Raw genomic sequence first — 17,738 nt, forward strand, 5'->3', positions numbered from 1 at the left:
TTCCTGTTCCCTTGCTTGGAATGTATTCCTTTACCTCCTCATTTTGCCTCTTTCTCTGTGCTTATATCTATGTATTAGGTGGGTCAGCTACGTCTCCTGATCATGGAGAATTGGCCTTATGTAGGAGATGCCTTTTGAGGTCCAGCAGTGTGCTTCCCTCTCATCACTAGTTCCAAATGTTCAAGGAGTGACCCCTGTGTGGGCCACATGTGTCCTTGCCTTGTTGCAAGGTTGCTTTTGCTACAGGTGCCCAAGGAGTCCAGGTTGTCCCCCTGGCTGGCTGGTTGTAATTCTCAGCTCTGTGTGCTGCTGTTCTGGACCCTTCAGTCACTTTGTTGCATTTGGGGACAGGCAGCACCACTGGCTGTAATGTCTAAGAGCACATTCCTGTTGCAGTTTTTCTGTTAAGTGAGTAGGACTCCAGTGTGACTGGTTGCTAGGCTCAAGGGGTTACAATTGCTGTAGGATTCCAGCCTGCAAGGCTGTTGTCAGCTTTCTCAGGTTTGCAGCTGAGGGGGGCTAGATGCAGGAACCAGAGCACCCAATTGTTTCAGGCTTGGGAAGGAGGGGCTGATCCCATATGTGGCTGTTTGTAAAGCACAGGTCTTCTGTTGCTGATAAGCCCCATGGCCCACAGGTCCACACACACTGTCAATACAGTCCTGGCACATGAACACATCCCTGCTCCCTGGAGCGGACCCAGTCACCACACTGCAGAGGCTCCACACATGCTTCGCCTAATGCCCAACCCACTCCAATGATCCTCACACGTCCTGCCCTGAAGAGGCAGAGCTACTTGCCTGCCTGCAGCAGATCTTGGCACACAGCCTATGCAAGTCAAAAGTTGCCTGAGGGCTTGCTGTTGGGTGGGGCCAGTCCCTAGGGTGGGCCACCTGCCCTGCCTTAGCTGGATTAAATACTTGCTGTAATGGGTGGGGCAGATTCCCAGGCTAACAGGCCAGGGGAAGAACTCCAATGGCATCAGCCAGCATCTGTGTCTGCACTCCTGTACTGGATCATGATAACGGCTGCCACCAATTTCTCAGTCCTTGGAGAGCTCTCACATCTCACAGAGATGCACCCAGAGCTTATCAAGTGAGTCTTTCTTCATCAAAGGACTTTGCACCTTTCTTTCTGGTGATTTTAGGTTGCTTTCTGAAACCTGTGAATTTGTGTGTGGGCCCTTTAAGAGGGCTTTTTCAGCTTATGTCCAATAGCTTTCCTAGGGGAATTCCCATTCTATTTACTAGCCAGCAAAGCCAGATATTCTGAGACTCATCTCAGTTGTACTGAGTCTGAAGGGTGCTTATAGCAGTAATGCTTCCCAGTTCAGATCCCCCACTCCTCCAGGGAAGGCTGTGTACCTTAGGGTTTTTCCAACCCAGATGTGAAGCTCCATGGTTCATGAAGGTGATGTTTTTATATACAGAAGGAATTTCTCCCTCTTCTACCTCAGTCGGGACTGTCCCTTGTTTTGGGGGTCCTTTTTATCCAGTTCCCACTTCTCTCTCCGGTGTAATTGTTCAAAAAATGGTTATTGGTTTGTTGTTTTCATGCGAGGAGGTGAGTTCAGAGTCTGCCTATGCTGCTATCTTGACACCAACCCCTCACAAAAATAATTAAAGGCAAGTAGACATCCTGATGTTTCACCCCATTTCAGTTTGCATGTCTGAAAAATTTGGACACTTTGCTACATAATCCAAGGCCGTTATCACACTACAGGAGTGTAACAAATTAAATCAAATTTATATTTCTGGGCACAGAGGACTGAAATTGGGCCAAGCCATCTTATGATGGGTGGGGGAGCATGGGTCACTAGTTGGTAAGCCCATTGGACCTCTGTAAATTTGTGAGTTCCCATTCAAATGATTTCTACTCTGCATAGAAACACATTTATTGCCTTCTCCTTTACCACGTTGGTTTATATTCATATGCCAGGATTCACCTACAATGGAATTTCCTTCAGGAAGCCTTCTCTATTACAGCTCCCAAGTATGGACTGGTTCACATCATATCATTTATAATTTCAATCACCTATTCTTGTTATTGCCAGCTACACCATCAACTTCGCAGGTTAGGGACACAGAGCACTCATTGGGCACTGGGGAGGGTTGCAAATCTCCCTACATGTGCAACCTCTCTCCAGGCAACTTCTTAGTGATATATTGTCCAATATGGAGTATCAAGTGCCTTTTTAAATAAAAATTAATTTTAATTAAATAAAATTAAAAATCAGGTACCTTAGTAACATTAAAATCAGTATTGATAAAAACCAGTCACAACACCACCCTTCAATTAGTTGGTAGCCACATGTGGCTTTGTACTGGATAGCACAGATATAGAACATTTCCATCATTACAGAAAGTTCTAGTGTATCCTTCTGATCTAGAGCAGGACTTGGCAAAATACAGCCCATGAGTCATCAGGCCCATACCTATTTTCATACAGCCCATGGATCAGAAAACAGGCCCATCCTGTCACATCTGCCAAGGCTGGTTCACACACAGCTGAAGGTCCTCCATGGTCATCTGACCAAGTGTTTTCAATGCAGAGATAATGAAGCAAGTGTCCAGATGGGGAAGGTGACTAGCCTGAGACCACAGAGCCATCTGAGAGAAGGCAAGTGCCTGCAATCTCCCACTGGGAGCCCTTTTCTCTCCCTCAGTGGTGGGAAAAGCCTGGGGGACTATGCCATCTCCTGCTGATCTGAGAAAGTTGAATGCTGTCCCATCCACAGGCATCCAGATTCCCAGGAAGGACCCCAGGTGTGGAAGTTGGAAACGACACTCAAATCCAATGTGCAGGGAGCCTTACCATCCATGAGGACACTGTTCTTGTCCAGGGCAAAGCTCTGCAGCTGGGTGCCATCCTGCGTCAGATACAAGAATTCCTCACAGATCACAACTCTATCCATTCTGTGTCCCAGTGGTGATAAGTTACACAGGGAGGCCACCCTACTGTGGTTACTGCAGGGGACAGACCTGGAAGGGCACAAGGGGTGAACAAGATTGTCTGGAGTTCTACCCTGATTCTAGATGCCCTGCTTCTAGGGCCTATTTAAGAGAACTTTCAGCAAGGATGTCAACATTTGTGTCTTCCCTATCCAATAGAATCATTATTAGCCCCAGGTGGTTTCTGAGCACTTAAAATGTGGCTAATGTGTGTGAGCGAGGAACTAAATTTCTCATGTCATGTAAGTTAATGTAATTAATTTATAAATAAATAGCCACAGGGAGAACGTTTCTGAAATGTCGGAGTAAGGACTTCTGAAAATCCATGCAAACAATGAGAACACTGGTGAAAATGGTAAAAAATCAAGTTTTACAGAAGTCTAGAAGTTAACTAAATGCTTGCAACAATCTGAGGAGTGTATAGTTAAGAAAGACAGTGGAATCTTGGTAAAGGGAATAATCTCAGTGGCATTAAAATTTGTGCTGTTCCCATCCTACTCTGATCATAGCCTTAGTAACTTGGAAAACCATCAGTCTCAGAACCATGGTAGATGTAAAAACCAGCAGCCTAACAGGCATAATGGGTTTGGAGTTCACAAAGACCCATCCCCATTGAATTTCACCATCTGACCTACCTGGCAGCTCCTTGTAAATGTCCAATTTGGGGGGCTTCTCTTGAGTTGACTCAGAGCTTTCTCAGTGAGGAGAGCCTCCCCTAGTGTACTTACCAGAACAATTAGTGGTACATGTTTCCTATTGTAGCTACCTGAGCAAGCTATACTAGTTGAGGCAAGTGAGAGGTGAGTGAAAAACTGAAAAGAAAAATTAGGAGAATGACATGTGTATGAGGGCTCTGAAAAGCTCCAATGTATTGGTGAGGATCTAGAAGGTCACAAGTGTGCAGGGCTCTGTGCATGCCCAGGAAAGACTAGAGAAGGTCTCAATCTCTCACCTCTAGCTGAAAGTGTGGCTTCCCATCTGGAAAATTGATTCATGTAACTGGCCATATTAATAGAATAATGGAAAAATGCCACTTGATCTTGATACAGACATACAAAAGAGAATTTGACAAAATACAACATCCTTCATGATTAAAAAAAAAAAAAACACTCAACACATTAAGAACAGAAAGGAACTTTATCAATCTAATAAGTAAAATCCTTGAAAACCGACAGGTCATATCACAGTCGATGGTGAAAGACTGATAATTTCCCCCTAAGACCAGGGACAAAACAATGTTGTCGGCCCTCGTTTCATATGTTATTCACCCTGAACTAGAGGTTCTAATGAGGGCACTTAGGCAAGAAAAATTTTAAAAAGGCATCTAAATTCAAAAGGAACATGTAAAATTATTTCCTTTTGCAGATGACTTGATTTATATAGAAAACCCTAAGAAATGAAAACATATAGTATATGAATCAGATCTAAAATAACAAGAGAGGGTCTCCCTATGGAGGTTTGAGGAAGGTGCCACCCAACCAGAACTTGGGCTGATTGTTAAAGAGGAAATAAAATAGAACAGTATAAGTAATGATCATTGTAATTCTAAGCTCTGCATGAACACTTACCACTGACAAAAAGGCTGTCCTTGATCAGGTGGTGGAGGCCCCTGTGTGACATGGTGGGTCAGCTGTTTCAGATCCCAGGAATGCTGCTCTCGGTCACACGGGGTCTCTGTCACACTCTCTGTCATGAGCCACGGGGTGAGCATAGTAGGTGCAGACAGAATCCACACCAGTAGCTGCCCCATCCTTCTGAGGCCCAGGGAGAGAGGGCCTCTAGAGAGATATCCTGAAACCTCTGAAAATGGGGGCCAGAGTGAGGAAGGAGCAAATTGGCAGTCATTGTGAAGACTGAAAAATGGAGTGGTCACCAAAAGTGGTCATGACTGGCAAATTCTATGGAAAGGAACTTACCTGAGGGAAACCAGTTTACAATCCATATATAAGGGGCCCAGGCTACTCTTCCTGAACAAGGATCAAAGCTGTGGAGAAAGGAGGAGGAGGGTGAACAGGAGAGACAGTATGTGGGGAGTGGCTGGCTGGGACTCATCTTACCAGAAGCTGAGGGCACCAGGGTCTCATCAGGTGCTGCAGGACTCTCCCAGTGGAGTTGAACGTGCCTGAGCCCTTGCTCATGTCTGTTGAATACTGGAGGTTGGAGATGCTGAAGTTGAGGGTGAGGGTCTTCAGGTCGTGCCTCAGCTGCAATAAGACATGGGGAGAGATGGCCATCACGGAGAGCTGGCCTGAGACCAGATCAGGGGCCCACATTCATTATAATCTGTTGTCTTCTCTCCCAGTGGCACCACCACCCACTGACGTGGTCATCCATGTTGAAGCCAGTATTTCTGCTCAGATCCTCCTCCGTCACTTCCTAGTAACACCAATTCCACTTGCAGAATGGTCCTCAGTACATTTCTTCTCTCCATCCATGTCCCAGCTCAGTCTTATCTTTTCTCACCAGAAACAACACCCTAACAGACTCACTGGATGCTCTGTCTAAAGGATGTTCTCTGCCTTGAACATTAGAAAAAATTTTTGAAAGGAAAACCTCACTAGGAGCACTCCTGCTCTAGTAACACCCATGGCTCCCTGAGGTCTTCAGCATTAAGTTTACCTTTCTTGACCTGGCACTAAATGCCCTTCTAGATCTGGCTCCCGCTGACTCTTCAGCCTCATTGATCCATTCACTCTGAGTTTGGCTTTGTGCTTCAGGAAAACCAAATTCCTATCAATTCTTCCATACACTATCCTGTTTTTGCCTACTGGGCCTTTCCTCATGGAATTCCCTCTACCAGGAACACTCACCATACCCTATTTTCCTAGGTAACTCTTACTCATTCTTAAAGATCCCAATTAGGCAAAACTTTCTGCAGAAAGTCCTTCCCCTTCAAATGATGCTAGGTGCCTCTCATCAAAGCATCCCCCGCTTGTGTTATATTTGTTTCTTAATTTGACAAGACTAGGGGCTCAAGGACTGGCATCTGATTGAATTATTGGTATAATCTTTGTCATCAGCATGACTGCTCTAAAACCAGAATTCCATACCTTGGCTTCCCAGCTCCTGAGTAATAATTGGCTGGTAGATATGTGGGGCTGGAGAGCTTCTCTTGGAAAGGAAGAGGGGCCCCATATACTTGTGGTGGCTTGTGGTGGGTCTGGTTATGAGGGAGTAGGCAGGAACATGGTGCCTGGTTCAGAAGCTGTGGAAAGGGCTGTCATCGGGGGTGGGGGGACAGAGCTCCACACAGAGTGGAGAAGCCCCCCAGGCTCCTCTGTGCTCCACTAGTGCCTGTTCCAGGACAATCATCCACAGGTGAGCCATAAATGTGAGTGACGGAAGGAGGGATTGTGTGAGTAGAGGTAAGAGCAAGCCTGTGAATGAGATGAACCCAAGAGAGTGAATGTGGTTGAAGAGAGAGACGGGACAAAGAGATAGGTAGAGGCACAGACAGAGGAGATACTTGGAAGGACAGAGGAAGAGTGGACAAATGGAGGATCAAAGGGAAAGCAGGAAGAATACACACAAGGAAGAGAAGTTGGAGCGATGGGAGGAAAGAGGATGGAAGGAGAGAAGAAGGAAAAACAGGCGAACAGGCAGAAGGACAGTTGGACAGATTGATATCTGGACAGATGGTTGGATGGATAGATGGAAGGAAGGAAGAAAGGAAGGAAAGAATGGATGGAAGGAGCGAGGAAGGAAGGAGTCTGAGAGGAGGCAGAACTGGGAAAATAACACTCCCAAGTTCAGAGGGTGCTTTGACGGTCGGTTAAGCCTGAGAATACAGGACCCCTAACTCCCAGGCTTGTGTCCACCTGTCCCAATGCTGCCTGTTATTTCTCATACAGATAAGCATATGGATATAGAAGAAACTTTGACCCCTACCCTCACAACACACAAAACTCCATTCCTGGACACTTTGACCTAAAGGCGAAAGGTAACATAATAAAGCTCCTAGAAGACAACATAAGAAAACATCTTCAGGACGACAGAGTAGCAAAAACTTCTTAAAGAAGACCCCTCACACACACACAAAAACACTCTCTCTATAAAAAAAAAAGTTGGTAAACTGGAATTCATTAAAATTTAGAATTGCAGTTAGTGAAAAGACACATTACAAGAGGGATTTTGCAACTCACAGGATGGGAAGAGATGTTTCTAATTCTAGTAGTCAAAAGAGGATTCACATACAGAATACATAAAAACTTCAGCATTACAATAAGAAAAAAGGGAAACAACCCAATTTGTTAAAAATGGGCAAAAGACTTGAATAGGCACTTCACAACACAGAGCATCCCAATGTCTAACAAGCATATGTAAAGGTGCTCAAATCACTAGTTATCAGAGAAATGGCAATACAACCACACTGAGATCTTATTCACAACGGCAGAAGGATTAAAACCAGGTATTAAAAGTTGAACTATGGCAGCAAGAGGAGGTGAGGCTGCAGAGCAAGTGGAATTCTCACACATTGCTGGTAGGACTATGAATTTGTACAACCACTTTGGAAAACTGTTTGGCAGGATCTATCTAGTAAAGCAGAGATATACATACAAGGTGACAAGCAATTCTACTCTTAGATATGCAGTCAACTAAAATGCAAACATGTGAACCAAGAGAAAGGAGCAAGAATGATTAGAGCATCATTCTCTTCATTCCTCCAAAGTAGAAAGTACTCAAATATCCATCTACAATAGAATGGATAAATCAATTCCACTATCTAGTTCATGGTGGTTTTAAAAATTGGCCACAAATTCTTTGAGACACAACCCATGAATATGTGAGGTTTAGGTTCCCTCCCCTTGAGTCTAGGCAGGCGTGAACCTACTTCAATCAACAGAGTAGAAGCGTTGCTCTGTGGAAGCGGTGTGATGTGACTTCCAAGGACATGCCACTCTCAGGAAGCTTGCTCAGGGAAGCCAGCCAACAAGCTGTGAAGAGCTAAGGCCTCTTGGAGAATCTCCTCATGGAGAATCTGCAACCAGGGCACAGCCACCTTCATTGCAACTGCTACGCTGGCGATCAGGTGATAAGACTTCGTTCCCAAACAGAAGATGAACCATATGCACTGAAGAAAATAGACCACCAACACAAGCCCTGACGCACACCATGTCCATTTATACTTGGTATCTCAAGACCAGGGGCCAAGATGAGGAGGCAGGAGTTCATCCCCAAATTCTTGTGATTTTATCCAATACCAGACAGACTGTGCTCACCAAGCATTTCCTAAACCTCCTCCCTTCCTCAAAGGAATCTCCACTTCTACATACTGACATTAAGTTTCCTCTGGTCATATATGATCACCAACCCCAGTACAGCCTTTGTATCGGCAATATCTGAACACTATTTGATCAAGTCACTTGGAACCCAAAAGTGGAATAGAAGTAGAGCAACTTTCAAGTGAAGTTTCCATCTCCATTGAAATTGCACTTCAGATGTACCATTGGAAAAAGAAAATAGCCACTTTTCAAAACAAGAAATGTAGGTGCCCTTATGAACGATCCCAGAGGATTTTGGTCTTCAAGACATCCCAGCCAAGGTACCATCCATGTGAGTGAAAGAGCCTCTAAATCATTCTAGACCCCAACCATAAGAGAACAGGGAAATTTCTCTCTAATAAATTTCTAACCCACGGAATCTGACTAATAAAATGGTTACTGTTTCACTCCACTAATTTGGAGTTCCATGTTATGCAGTTATCAATAACCAAAACTAATGTGTTATGCAGTAATAGATAATCAGATCTACAGAGCTATATAAAAACCAAGCAATTATCTGCAACAACATGGATGAATCTTAGACAGGATGTTTAACAAAAGGGGCCTGGTAGAGAGGAGTACATAGAGTATAATTCCATCTACCTGAGCTCAAAAACTGGCAAAACTAAGCTACAGTGATAGAAGTCAGAGTAGTGGTTACCTTGGGTGGGAGAAATTTCTGCAAAGGGGCATGATAGAGGCTTCTGGAGAGCCAGAATAGTGATGGGGGTGGCTATTACAATGTGTTTACATTGTTAAAGAAAGTCATTGAGCTAGATACTCTAGATTTGTGCGTTTTTCCCAGTAAGTATGCTATAATTCAAAATGATGTTTTGTCAGTAAAACGTGGTTAACCCAATAGATGCGAGATTATGAAGGACAAATAAAAGGTGACTGCAAGTTTTCAGGCATGATGGACTAGGTAGTGCCATTAACTGAAGAGCTGAACCATGGAGCAAATCAAAACAGGAGCAGAGGCAGAGACCACGTCCTGTTCATTATGTATTCAGGTGTCTACCATAATCCTGAAAACACAGTCAGTCCAGCTTCCAAGATACTCCTCTCCTTTTCATAACAAACTATGGCCCACCCCTTCTTGGTGTCTTCTGTTGCCTCCTTTCTCCCAGCTGCCTCTTAATATTGGGATTCCTCAGGCTTCCATCCTCAGTCCTCCTTTAAGGCATGCATGCATGGGTGCATGTACACACACACCTTTCTCCTGTATTTTTGATCTCGGTTGATGGCATAATCATCTACTCATTCTTTTAAGATAGAAACCTTAGAGTCAACCAAAATTAGGATTGTAGTAACTCAATCAAAAGAAACCTAACAGGATAAACATAACTTCCCAGGGTCAGCCCCAAAACTAATGCATAAAAAACAGATGAATGTATAGTTAGAAAGATCTAGTGGTTTTCTTTTTTCTTTAACTCAATGTATGATGTGGTCATCACTGTATGATGTGCCCATCAAAAGAATAGAGTTGATAATCATATACAGTATGTACAAGAAGAAAGGGAATATTCTTACCTATTCTGATAGAAGAAAAGTGCTCTAATATGAGACATGAGAATCTGTCTTTTGCTAATCAAGCCATGCCTAGTATAGTGCATTCCCTTCCAAATCCTACTGTTTAAAAATGAATTGAAACAAAAGAAACTACCAATGTGGTGACCTGACATGAAGTCATGTTTTTTCAGGGATGGCTGATGAACTGGAGATGCTTCAACTCAAGAAATCTGAGAATAGTTGACCATCTCCGCATATTTCTAAGGATGTTCCATGGAACTTGGATCCAGATTCTACTTGTGTCTCCAAAAGACAGGATGGGTAGGAGAAATAAGAAAGTGCTCTTCTGCTCAATGCAAGAAAGAACTTACTAACTAAGAAACAATAGTGTATGAAAAACAGGATAGGCTGGAGGAAAGGGATGGAACCTACTTAGGCTAATGGAGAAAAGAGGCTGTGAGAAAATAGTCTCATCTATGAGATCTTTTATACAAATGTAACAGTAACCACTAAACAAAAAATCAGAGCAGAGCCACAATTCATAAATAAAAAGAAAATCTACAAAACCACCACAGAAAACCTCCAAAGTGAAATGGCAGTCAGACATACAAGGGAAGGGAAACAGTGGAAACATAGAACAGCTGGAAAACAAGAGATAAAATGAAAGTATTAAGCCTTCAAATATCAATAATAACTCTAAATGTCAATGGATGGAATTCTCCGATCAAAAGACACAGAGCAGCTGAGTGGATTAAAAAAGAAGACCCAACAATATGCTGCCTCCAGGAAACGCATCTCAGGCCTAAAGACAAACACAGGCTTAGCAGAAAGGGGTGGAAGACAAAACTCCAAGCAAACAGCAAATAAAAGGAAGCAAGTGTTGCCATACTTACATCAGACAAAGCTGACTGCAAGATAAAAAAGACAAGGAGAGACAAAGAGGGGCAGGAGACAATGATAAAAGGGATTTTTCTGCCAAGAGGACATAACACATTAATATATGTGCACTTAACACAGAGACACCAAAGTACATAAAGCAATTATGAGCAGACCTTAAGGGAGAAATTCTCAGCAACACAATCATAGTAGGGGACATCAACACCCCACTTACATCAATAGATAGACCATCCAGACAGAAGGTCGACAGGGAAATAGTGGATTTCAATGAAACACTTGAGCAGATGGGCTTAATAGATATATCTATGGAGAGAACATCCCATCCCCAAACAGCAGAATACACATTCTTCTCAAGTACACATGGAACATTCTCAAAGACAGAGTATATGCTTGGACAAAAGGAAAGCCTCAGTAAATTTAAGAAGAATGAAATCATCCTAACCATCTTTTCCAATCACAGTGCTCTGAAGCTGGAAATCAACCATAAGAACAAAACTGAGAAAGTCAGAAATATCTGGAGACGAAACAATATGCTATTTAACAACTATTGGATCACTGAATAAGTCAAAGGGGAAATTACAAAATGATTAGAGGCAAACAAAAATGAAAATACAACATACTAACTCTTATGGGATGCAGTAAATGCAGTCATAAGAGGGAAATTCATACCAGTACAGGCCCACCTGAACAAACAAGAAAAATCTCAAATAAGTAATATAAAATGCACCTAACAGAGCTACAAAAAGAAGAATAGATGAAGGTGAAAGTCAGCAAAAGTAGGGAAATAATAAAAATCAGAGCAGAAAAAATGAAATAGAGACCAAAAAACAGCATAGAAAGGATGAATGAAACTAAGAGGTAGTTCTTTGAGAAGATAAACAAAATTGAAAAACTCTTAGCCAAACTCACCAAACAAAAAGAGAGAAGGCCAAATAAATAAAATAGGAAATTAAAGAGGGGAAACTACAACAGATACTGCAGAAGTACAAAGGATTATAAGAGGATACTATGAAAAACTGTATGCCCACAAGTTCGATAATGTAAAAGAAATGGATGAATTCCTACACTCATGCACCCTCCCAAAAACTGAATCAAGAAGAAATAGGGTATCTGAGTAGACCAATCACAAGTACAGAGATTGAAGCAGTAATTGAAAACTTCCCACAAAACAGAAGTCCAGGGCCAGATGGCTTCTCTGGAGAATTCTACCAAACATTCAAAGAAGATTCGTACCTCTCCTTCTCAAACTATTCAAAAAAATTGAAGAAGATGGAATGCTTCCTAACACATTCTATGAGGCCAACATCGCCCTGATACCAAAAGCAGACAATGGAAACACAAAGAAGGAGAACTAAAGGCCAATATTGCTGATGAACATAAATGCAAAAATCCTCAACAAAATATTGGCAAACACAATACAGCAATACATAACAAGGATAGTACACCATGATCAAGTGGGATTTATTCCAGGGATGCTAGGATAGTTCAACATCTGCAAATCAATCAATGTAATACACCACATTTACAAAATGAGGAATAAGAATCACGTGATCATTGCAATAAATTCACAGAAAGCATTTGACAAGATCCAACATCCATTTATGATAAAAGCTATCAATAAAATGACTATAGAAGGAAAGTACAACATACTAAAGGCCATATATGACAAACCCACAGCCAACATAATCCTTAATGGTGAAAAACTGAAAGCCATCCCTCTGAGAACAGGAACAAGACAAGGTGCCACTCTTGCCACTCTTATTCAACGTACTACTGGAAGTATTGGCCAGAGCAATTAGGCAAGAAAAATAAATAAAAAGAATCCAAATTGGAAAGGAAAAAGTGAAACTTTCGTTATTTGCCGATGATATCATCCTATATCATCTCATCCTATATATAGAAAACCCTAAAAAATCCTCCAGAAAAATATTAGAAATAACTACAGCAAAGTTGCAAGGTACGAAATCAATTTTAAAAAATCAGTTGCATTCCTATACACTAACAGTGAACTAGCAGAAAAAGAAATCAAGAATACAATCCCATTTACAATTACAACAAAAAGAATAAAATACCTAGGAATAAACTTAACCAAAGAGGTAGAAGACGTGTACAGTGAAAACTATAAGAAATTATTGAAAAAAATTATAGAAAATATAAAGAAATTGAAAGATATGCCATGTTCATGGGTCAAAAGAATAAACATAGTTAAATGTCCATACTAGCTAAAGCAACCTACATATTCAATGCAATCCCAATCAAAATCCCATTGACATTCTTCACAGAAACAGTACAAAAAATCCAAAAATTCATATGGAACAACAGAAGACTCCAAATAGCCAAAGCAATCCTGAGAAAAAAGAAAATAGCTGGAGGCATCACAACCCCTGACTTCAAAACATACTACAAAGCTATAGTAATAAAACAAACAAACAGATCAATGGATAAGAATGGGAAACCCAGAAATAAAATCACACATCTGTGGACAGTTAATCTTTGACAAATGAGCCAAGAACATACAAGGGAGAAAGGGAAGTCTCTTCAATAAATGGTTTTGGGAAAACTGGACAGCTACATGCAAAAGAATGAAAGTAGACCATTATCTTGCACCATACACAAAAATTAATTCTAAATGTATTAAAGATTTGAATGCAAGACCTGAAAGCATAAAACTCCTAGAATAAAATATAGGCAATATAGTCTTTGACATTGGTCTTAGACTCATCTTTTCAAATACCCTGTCTACTCAGCCAAGGGAAACAAAAGAAAAGCTTAACAAATGGGACTACATCAGACTATAAAGCTTCTTCAAAGGAAAGAAAATCAGGAACAAAATGGAAAGACAACCCATCAACTGAGAGAAAATATTTGCAAATAATTTATCAGACAAGGGGTTGATCTCCAAAATATATGAAGAACTCATGCAAATCAAAAAAAAAAAAAAACAACCCAATCAAAAAATGGGCAGAGGATATGAACAGACATTTTTTCAAGGAAGATAGACAGATGGCCAACTGACACATGAAATGATGCTCAACATCACTAATTATTAGGGAAATGAAAATCAAAACTACAATGAGATATCACATTCCACTAGTCAGAATGGCTGAAATTACCAAGATAAAAACCAGCAAATGTTGTAGAGCATATGGAGAAAGGGTAACACTGCATACACTGCTGGTGGCAATGCAAACTGGCGCAGCTACTATGGAAAAGAATATGGAGATTTCTCAAAAAATTAGAAATAGCATATGATCAACCTATCCTACTACTGGGTATTTATCCAAGGAACTGGAAATCAAAGATCCAAAGAGACTTATACTCTACTATATTCATTGCAGCATTATTCACAACAGCTAATGTGTGAAAACAACCCAACTTCCTATCTATAGATGAATGGATAAAGAAGATGTGGTATATATATATATACAATGGAAAACTACTCATCCATAAAAAAGACAAAACCATCCTATTTGCAACAACGTTGATGGAAGTTGAGGGTATGACGTTAAGTGAAATAGACAGAGAAAGACAAACACTGCATGACTTCACGAGTATGTAGAAGATAACAAATACATGGATAAAGGAATAGATTAGTGGTTACCAGAGTGGAAGGGGTTTGGTGGGGGTGGACGAAAGGGATAAAGGGGCACATATGTGTGGTGATGGAGAAAAACTAGACTACGGGGCCTGAGCGTGATGGAGAGTATTCAGGAATTGATAAACAACAACGTACACCTGAAATTACTCAATGTTATAAACCACTATAATCCCAATAAAATTACTTGGGAAAAAAAGTGGCTACACTGTTTCTGTCATAAAGTACCTTTCTCCACCATGTGACTGGTACATTGTAAAGTCTTATTTAATCTTTCAAAGAAATGTTTACACTCAAAAATTTACCTCCCAGAAGATAACAAACTGAGTTTTACCTGCTAGGCAAACTGATTTATTATTCACCTCTACTTCTCCCTAACAAATGATCTTTTTACTTCTTAATCTTTAAGTTGTTGGTGTTTGATTTAATTTTTTCTAATGCGTGAACATAATTGTTTTTACCATTATTATACGACCACATCCAATGGTAGTTTTTCAAATCATAATTTATTTTTTATGATTGTCATCAAAATTTAATCACCCATAAGCTATACCAGGCACTGGGGTTTTAGTGAAAGAAAGCAATATTGCCTTTTTTGGTGTTTGATTCCAGTGAGGAAACATTACATTACATAAAAATACAAATAAATAGAGAGTCCGGAAAGTAATTTGTGTTAAAATAAATTAGAAGAGAGAAATCTGTAATACTTATCTCTTTTTCCAAATATTAGATGGAAAGATAAGATGTGGTATTAAAAATCAGAAGGGAGCATAACACTTGAGAGGCCTTATTTTTTTCATGCTAAACTACCTACTATGTTTGGTGTCTCCAAAATAATTTAGTCAATTTTACGCTAGGTGGTTTGTGTTGATTGAACAACATGAATAGACTCTTCCCTTTATGTGATGAAATTATAATTGTGAAATTTTCTTTTTTAATTTGTTTTTCTTAATGTACAAGTTTTATAAGGAATTTATAAAACATAAGAAAATTTCCTTATAAGGAAATTTTAATTATAGAGTTTAAACCACAGTCACGTAGTAGAAGTAAAGAAACATAGATAAGACCACTTGATTCTTAGAAGTGAAGACCGCTTCTACAAATTTCAGGAATGTTATTTCTGAATAAACCTTTGTGTTCTTTAAGACAAACGAGCCAATAAACATGCCTGACACATTTTTGAAAAGTTTTTACTATAAAATTTTTGGAGTGAGTCTAATCTCAAACCACCTCAGATGTAAGCTATGACAAATCCTTATTGGAAAATTTACAAGTGAAAAAATATGATGGAATTGTAAATAAAACCTTAACTAGCAATGAAAGACTAACAAGATAGGTAGGTTACCTACTTTATATAATGCTGCTGATTGTTTTAAAAAAAGAAAATATGCATCTCTTAAAAATTGAAAATAATTATTTTAGTTGAAGGATTACAAGTTATAATTTACTTTCAAAATCATGTTACACCTTAAAAATGTTATCCAAGTGTTATTTATAAAGCCTTTGGGAAACGTTGAAGGAAACTTAATTATATCATTATATTCTAAATCTACTTCCAAAAGTTAAACATTCATATTTGTATGTACTTAAATTACTACAGATACCCATCTATTTATATTTATATTTATAACTCTATCTACCTGTCTATCTATCATCACCTCTCTATAACTATACTACTCTAAGTATAATGGTAAATGTGTGTTTAACATATACTTATAATATTCTTTGGTATAAAAATGTGAAAGGGACTGAAAAAATAAGGATGCTAGAACAAAAAGTAAGATTAATTGATTTATTTCGTATTCCTTAATTTGCTCAGTGCCACAACACAAAACTGCTAGTCATAGTGTGGTTAGACAGGATTTGCTTCATAAGAAGTAACATCATTTTTTACATTGGCAAGGGAGCAGACTAATATTCAGATGAGAGTAAATAATATTTCTTATAAATTATGAGAAAAAAGCTACATAAATATTAAGGTAAAAACTATTTTCTATACATATTGAGAAATCTTAGTAAAGGCTGATAGCCCAATTATTAATATAGGTGACAAATAAATATGGGTGAGTAACATTTAATAAATACAGTGATATTTAATATTACTACATTTTTTACAAGTTTGTTTTAAATATCAGTCACTGATTGTTTACTAAGGAGCTATTTATTGCATATTAATCTATTTACATACAATATATTTAACTGCTTTAATGCTCAATCTTGACTGAATGATCAAGCCACTATTTATAATAATAACCCATAATCCAGCACTTTATTTTTAGTTTGGATACATGCCTTTGTGTATAAATTCTTCATCTTTAAATATTAGAGGTTATGTCTCCTCTTTATTAATATCCTGTAAGTGATGAGCGTATTGAGTTATCTAAAGCTGATGTCAATAAATACAGGTACTGTGAATCCTTTATTTTGGATCTATAATAGAACAATTTAAGAATTTAATTACAATTTTCCCTTGGACATCAAATGATAGTTGGCAGAAATCAAAGAATACAATTTGTTTTTTTGGAGGAAGATTAGTCCTGAGCTAACATCTGCTGCCAATCCTCCTCTTTTTGCTGAGGAAGAATGGCCCTGAGCTAACACCTGTGCCCGTCTTCCTCTACTTTTACATGTGGGACGCCTACCACAACATGGCTTGCCAAGCGATGTCATGTCTGCACCCAGGATCCAAACCGGCGAACCCCGGGCCATCAAAGCAGAACATGTGAACTTAACTGCTATGCCACCAGGCCGGCCCCGCAAAAAATACAAATTTAAAACTGTTATCTTTTTAAACTCATTATTTACCCTTTTCAGTATACCTGATATATTTGACCATCACACATATGTCTTATTTAAAATGGTTAATATGTTAGCTAATGTTGTGGGGTTTTATTAATAATTCACATATATCAGGTATGGCAAAACAGCAGACATTGAGCAATATTCAGAAAGTTCAGTTAGTGAGACTGAACCATCTTTACATACAATTGGAAAAGAAGGAAGCCAGTCCTATAGATATCCCTCTAAAGTCATCCACTTTAACTGTGTATACGATAGTGAAACATTCTCTTTATATATTTCAACTAATCTCTATGTTATTATTTTTTATTTAATATTGATATTCTTAGTCTCTTCTGTAACATCTGCACAGATAGTGCTGCACATTTTCCTAATAAATGGTAAATAAAGATTATTTTAAAATACTGATTCTTGAATCAATGAAAACAGCATAAATAAATAATTGTCAACCATTTGTTATATTTATACACTGGAAATGAGTTTACATGCTGCCTGATATTAATATTGTTACCTTTGATATTACAGCAATGTTTATAAAACAAATTATAAAAACAACTCCTGTGATTGCTATTCTCTTCAAAGAAGTGACTATTCATTTACTTGGTCAATTAATGAAATTATTAATTGCTCAACAAAAAAAGTTGGGCTATTACATTAATATCCTTCCATAGTTTCAATTCAAATGTCCCGCCCATCTCTAAAGAATTTTCTTTTTAAAGTAAATCA

At 39.2% G+C, this 17,738-nt stretch overlaps 1 protein-coding gene across 1 annotated transcript in view; it reads right to left on the bottom strand.

Moving 5' to 3' along the window:
• The window catches only part of LOC138917600 (uncharacterized), a 95,786-nt gene that overhangs the window by 11,784 nt on the left and 66,264 nt on the right, over positions 1 to 17,738 (bottom strand). Inside the window, exons 7-9 of the mRNA XM_070234699.1 lie at positions 4,868 to 5,155; positions 4,520 to 4,751; positions 2,815 to 2,981 (exon numbers count right to left, since the gene is read on the bottom strand). Coding sequence (XP_070090800.1) covers positions 2,815 to 2,981; positions 4,520 to 4,751; positions 4,868 to 5,003 — 535 coding nt within the window. The 5' untranslated portion in view covers positions 5,004 to 5,155. The remainder of the gene's footprint in view (positions 1 to 2,814; positions 2,982 to 4,519; positions 4,752 to 4,867; positions 5,156 to 17,738) is intronic.

Source organism: Equus caballus, chromosome 14, assembly GCF_041296265.1.
Source record: "Equus caballus isolate H_3958 breed thoroughbred chromosome 14, TB-T2T, whole genome shotgun sequence".
In the NCBI taxonomy this organism is placed as follows: domain Eukaryota; kingdom Metazoa; phylum Chordata; class Mammalia; order Perissodactyla; family Equidae; genus Equus; species Equus caballus.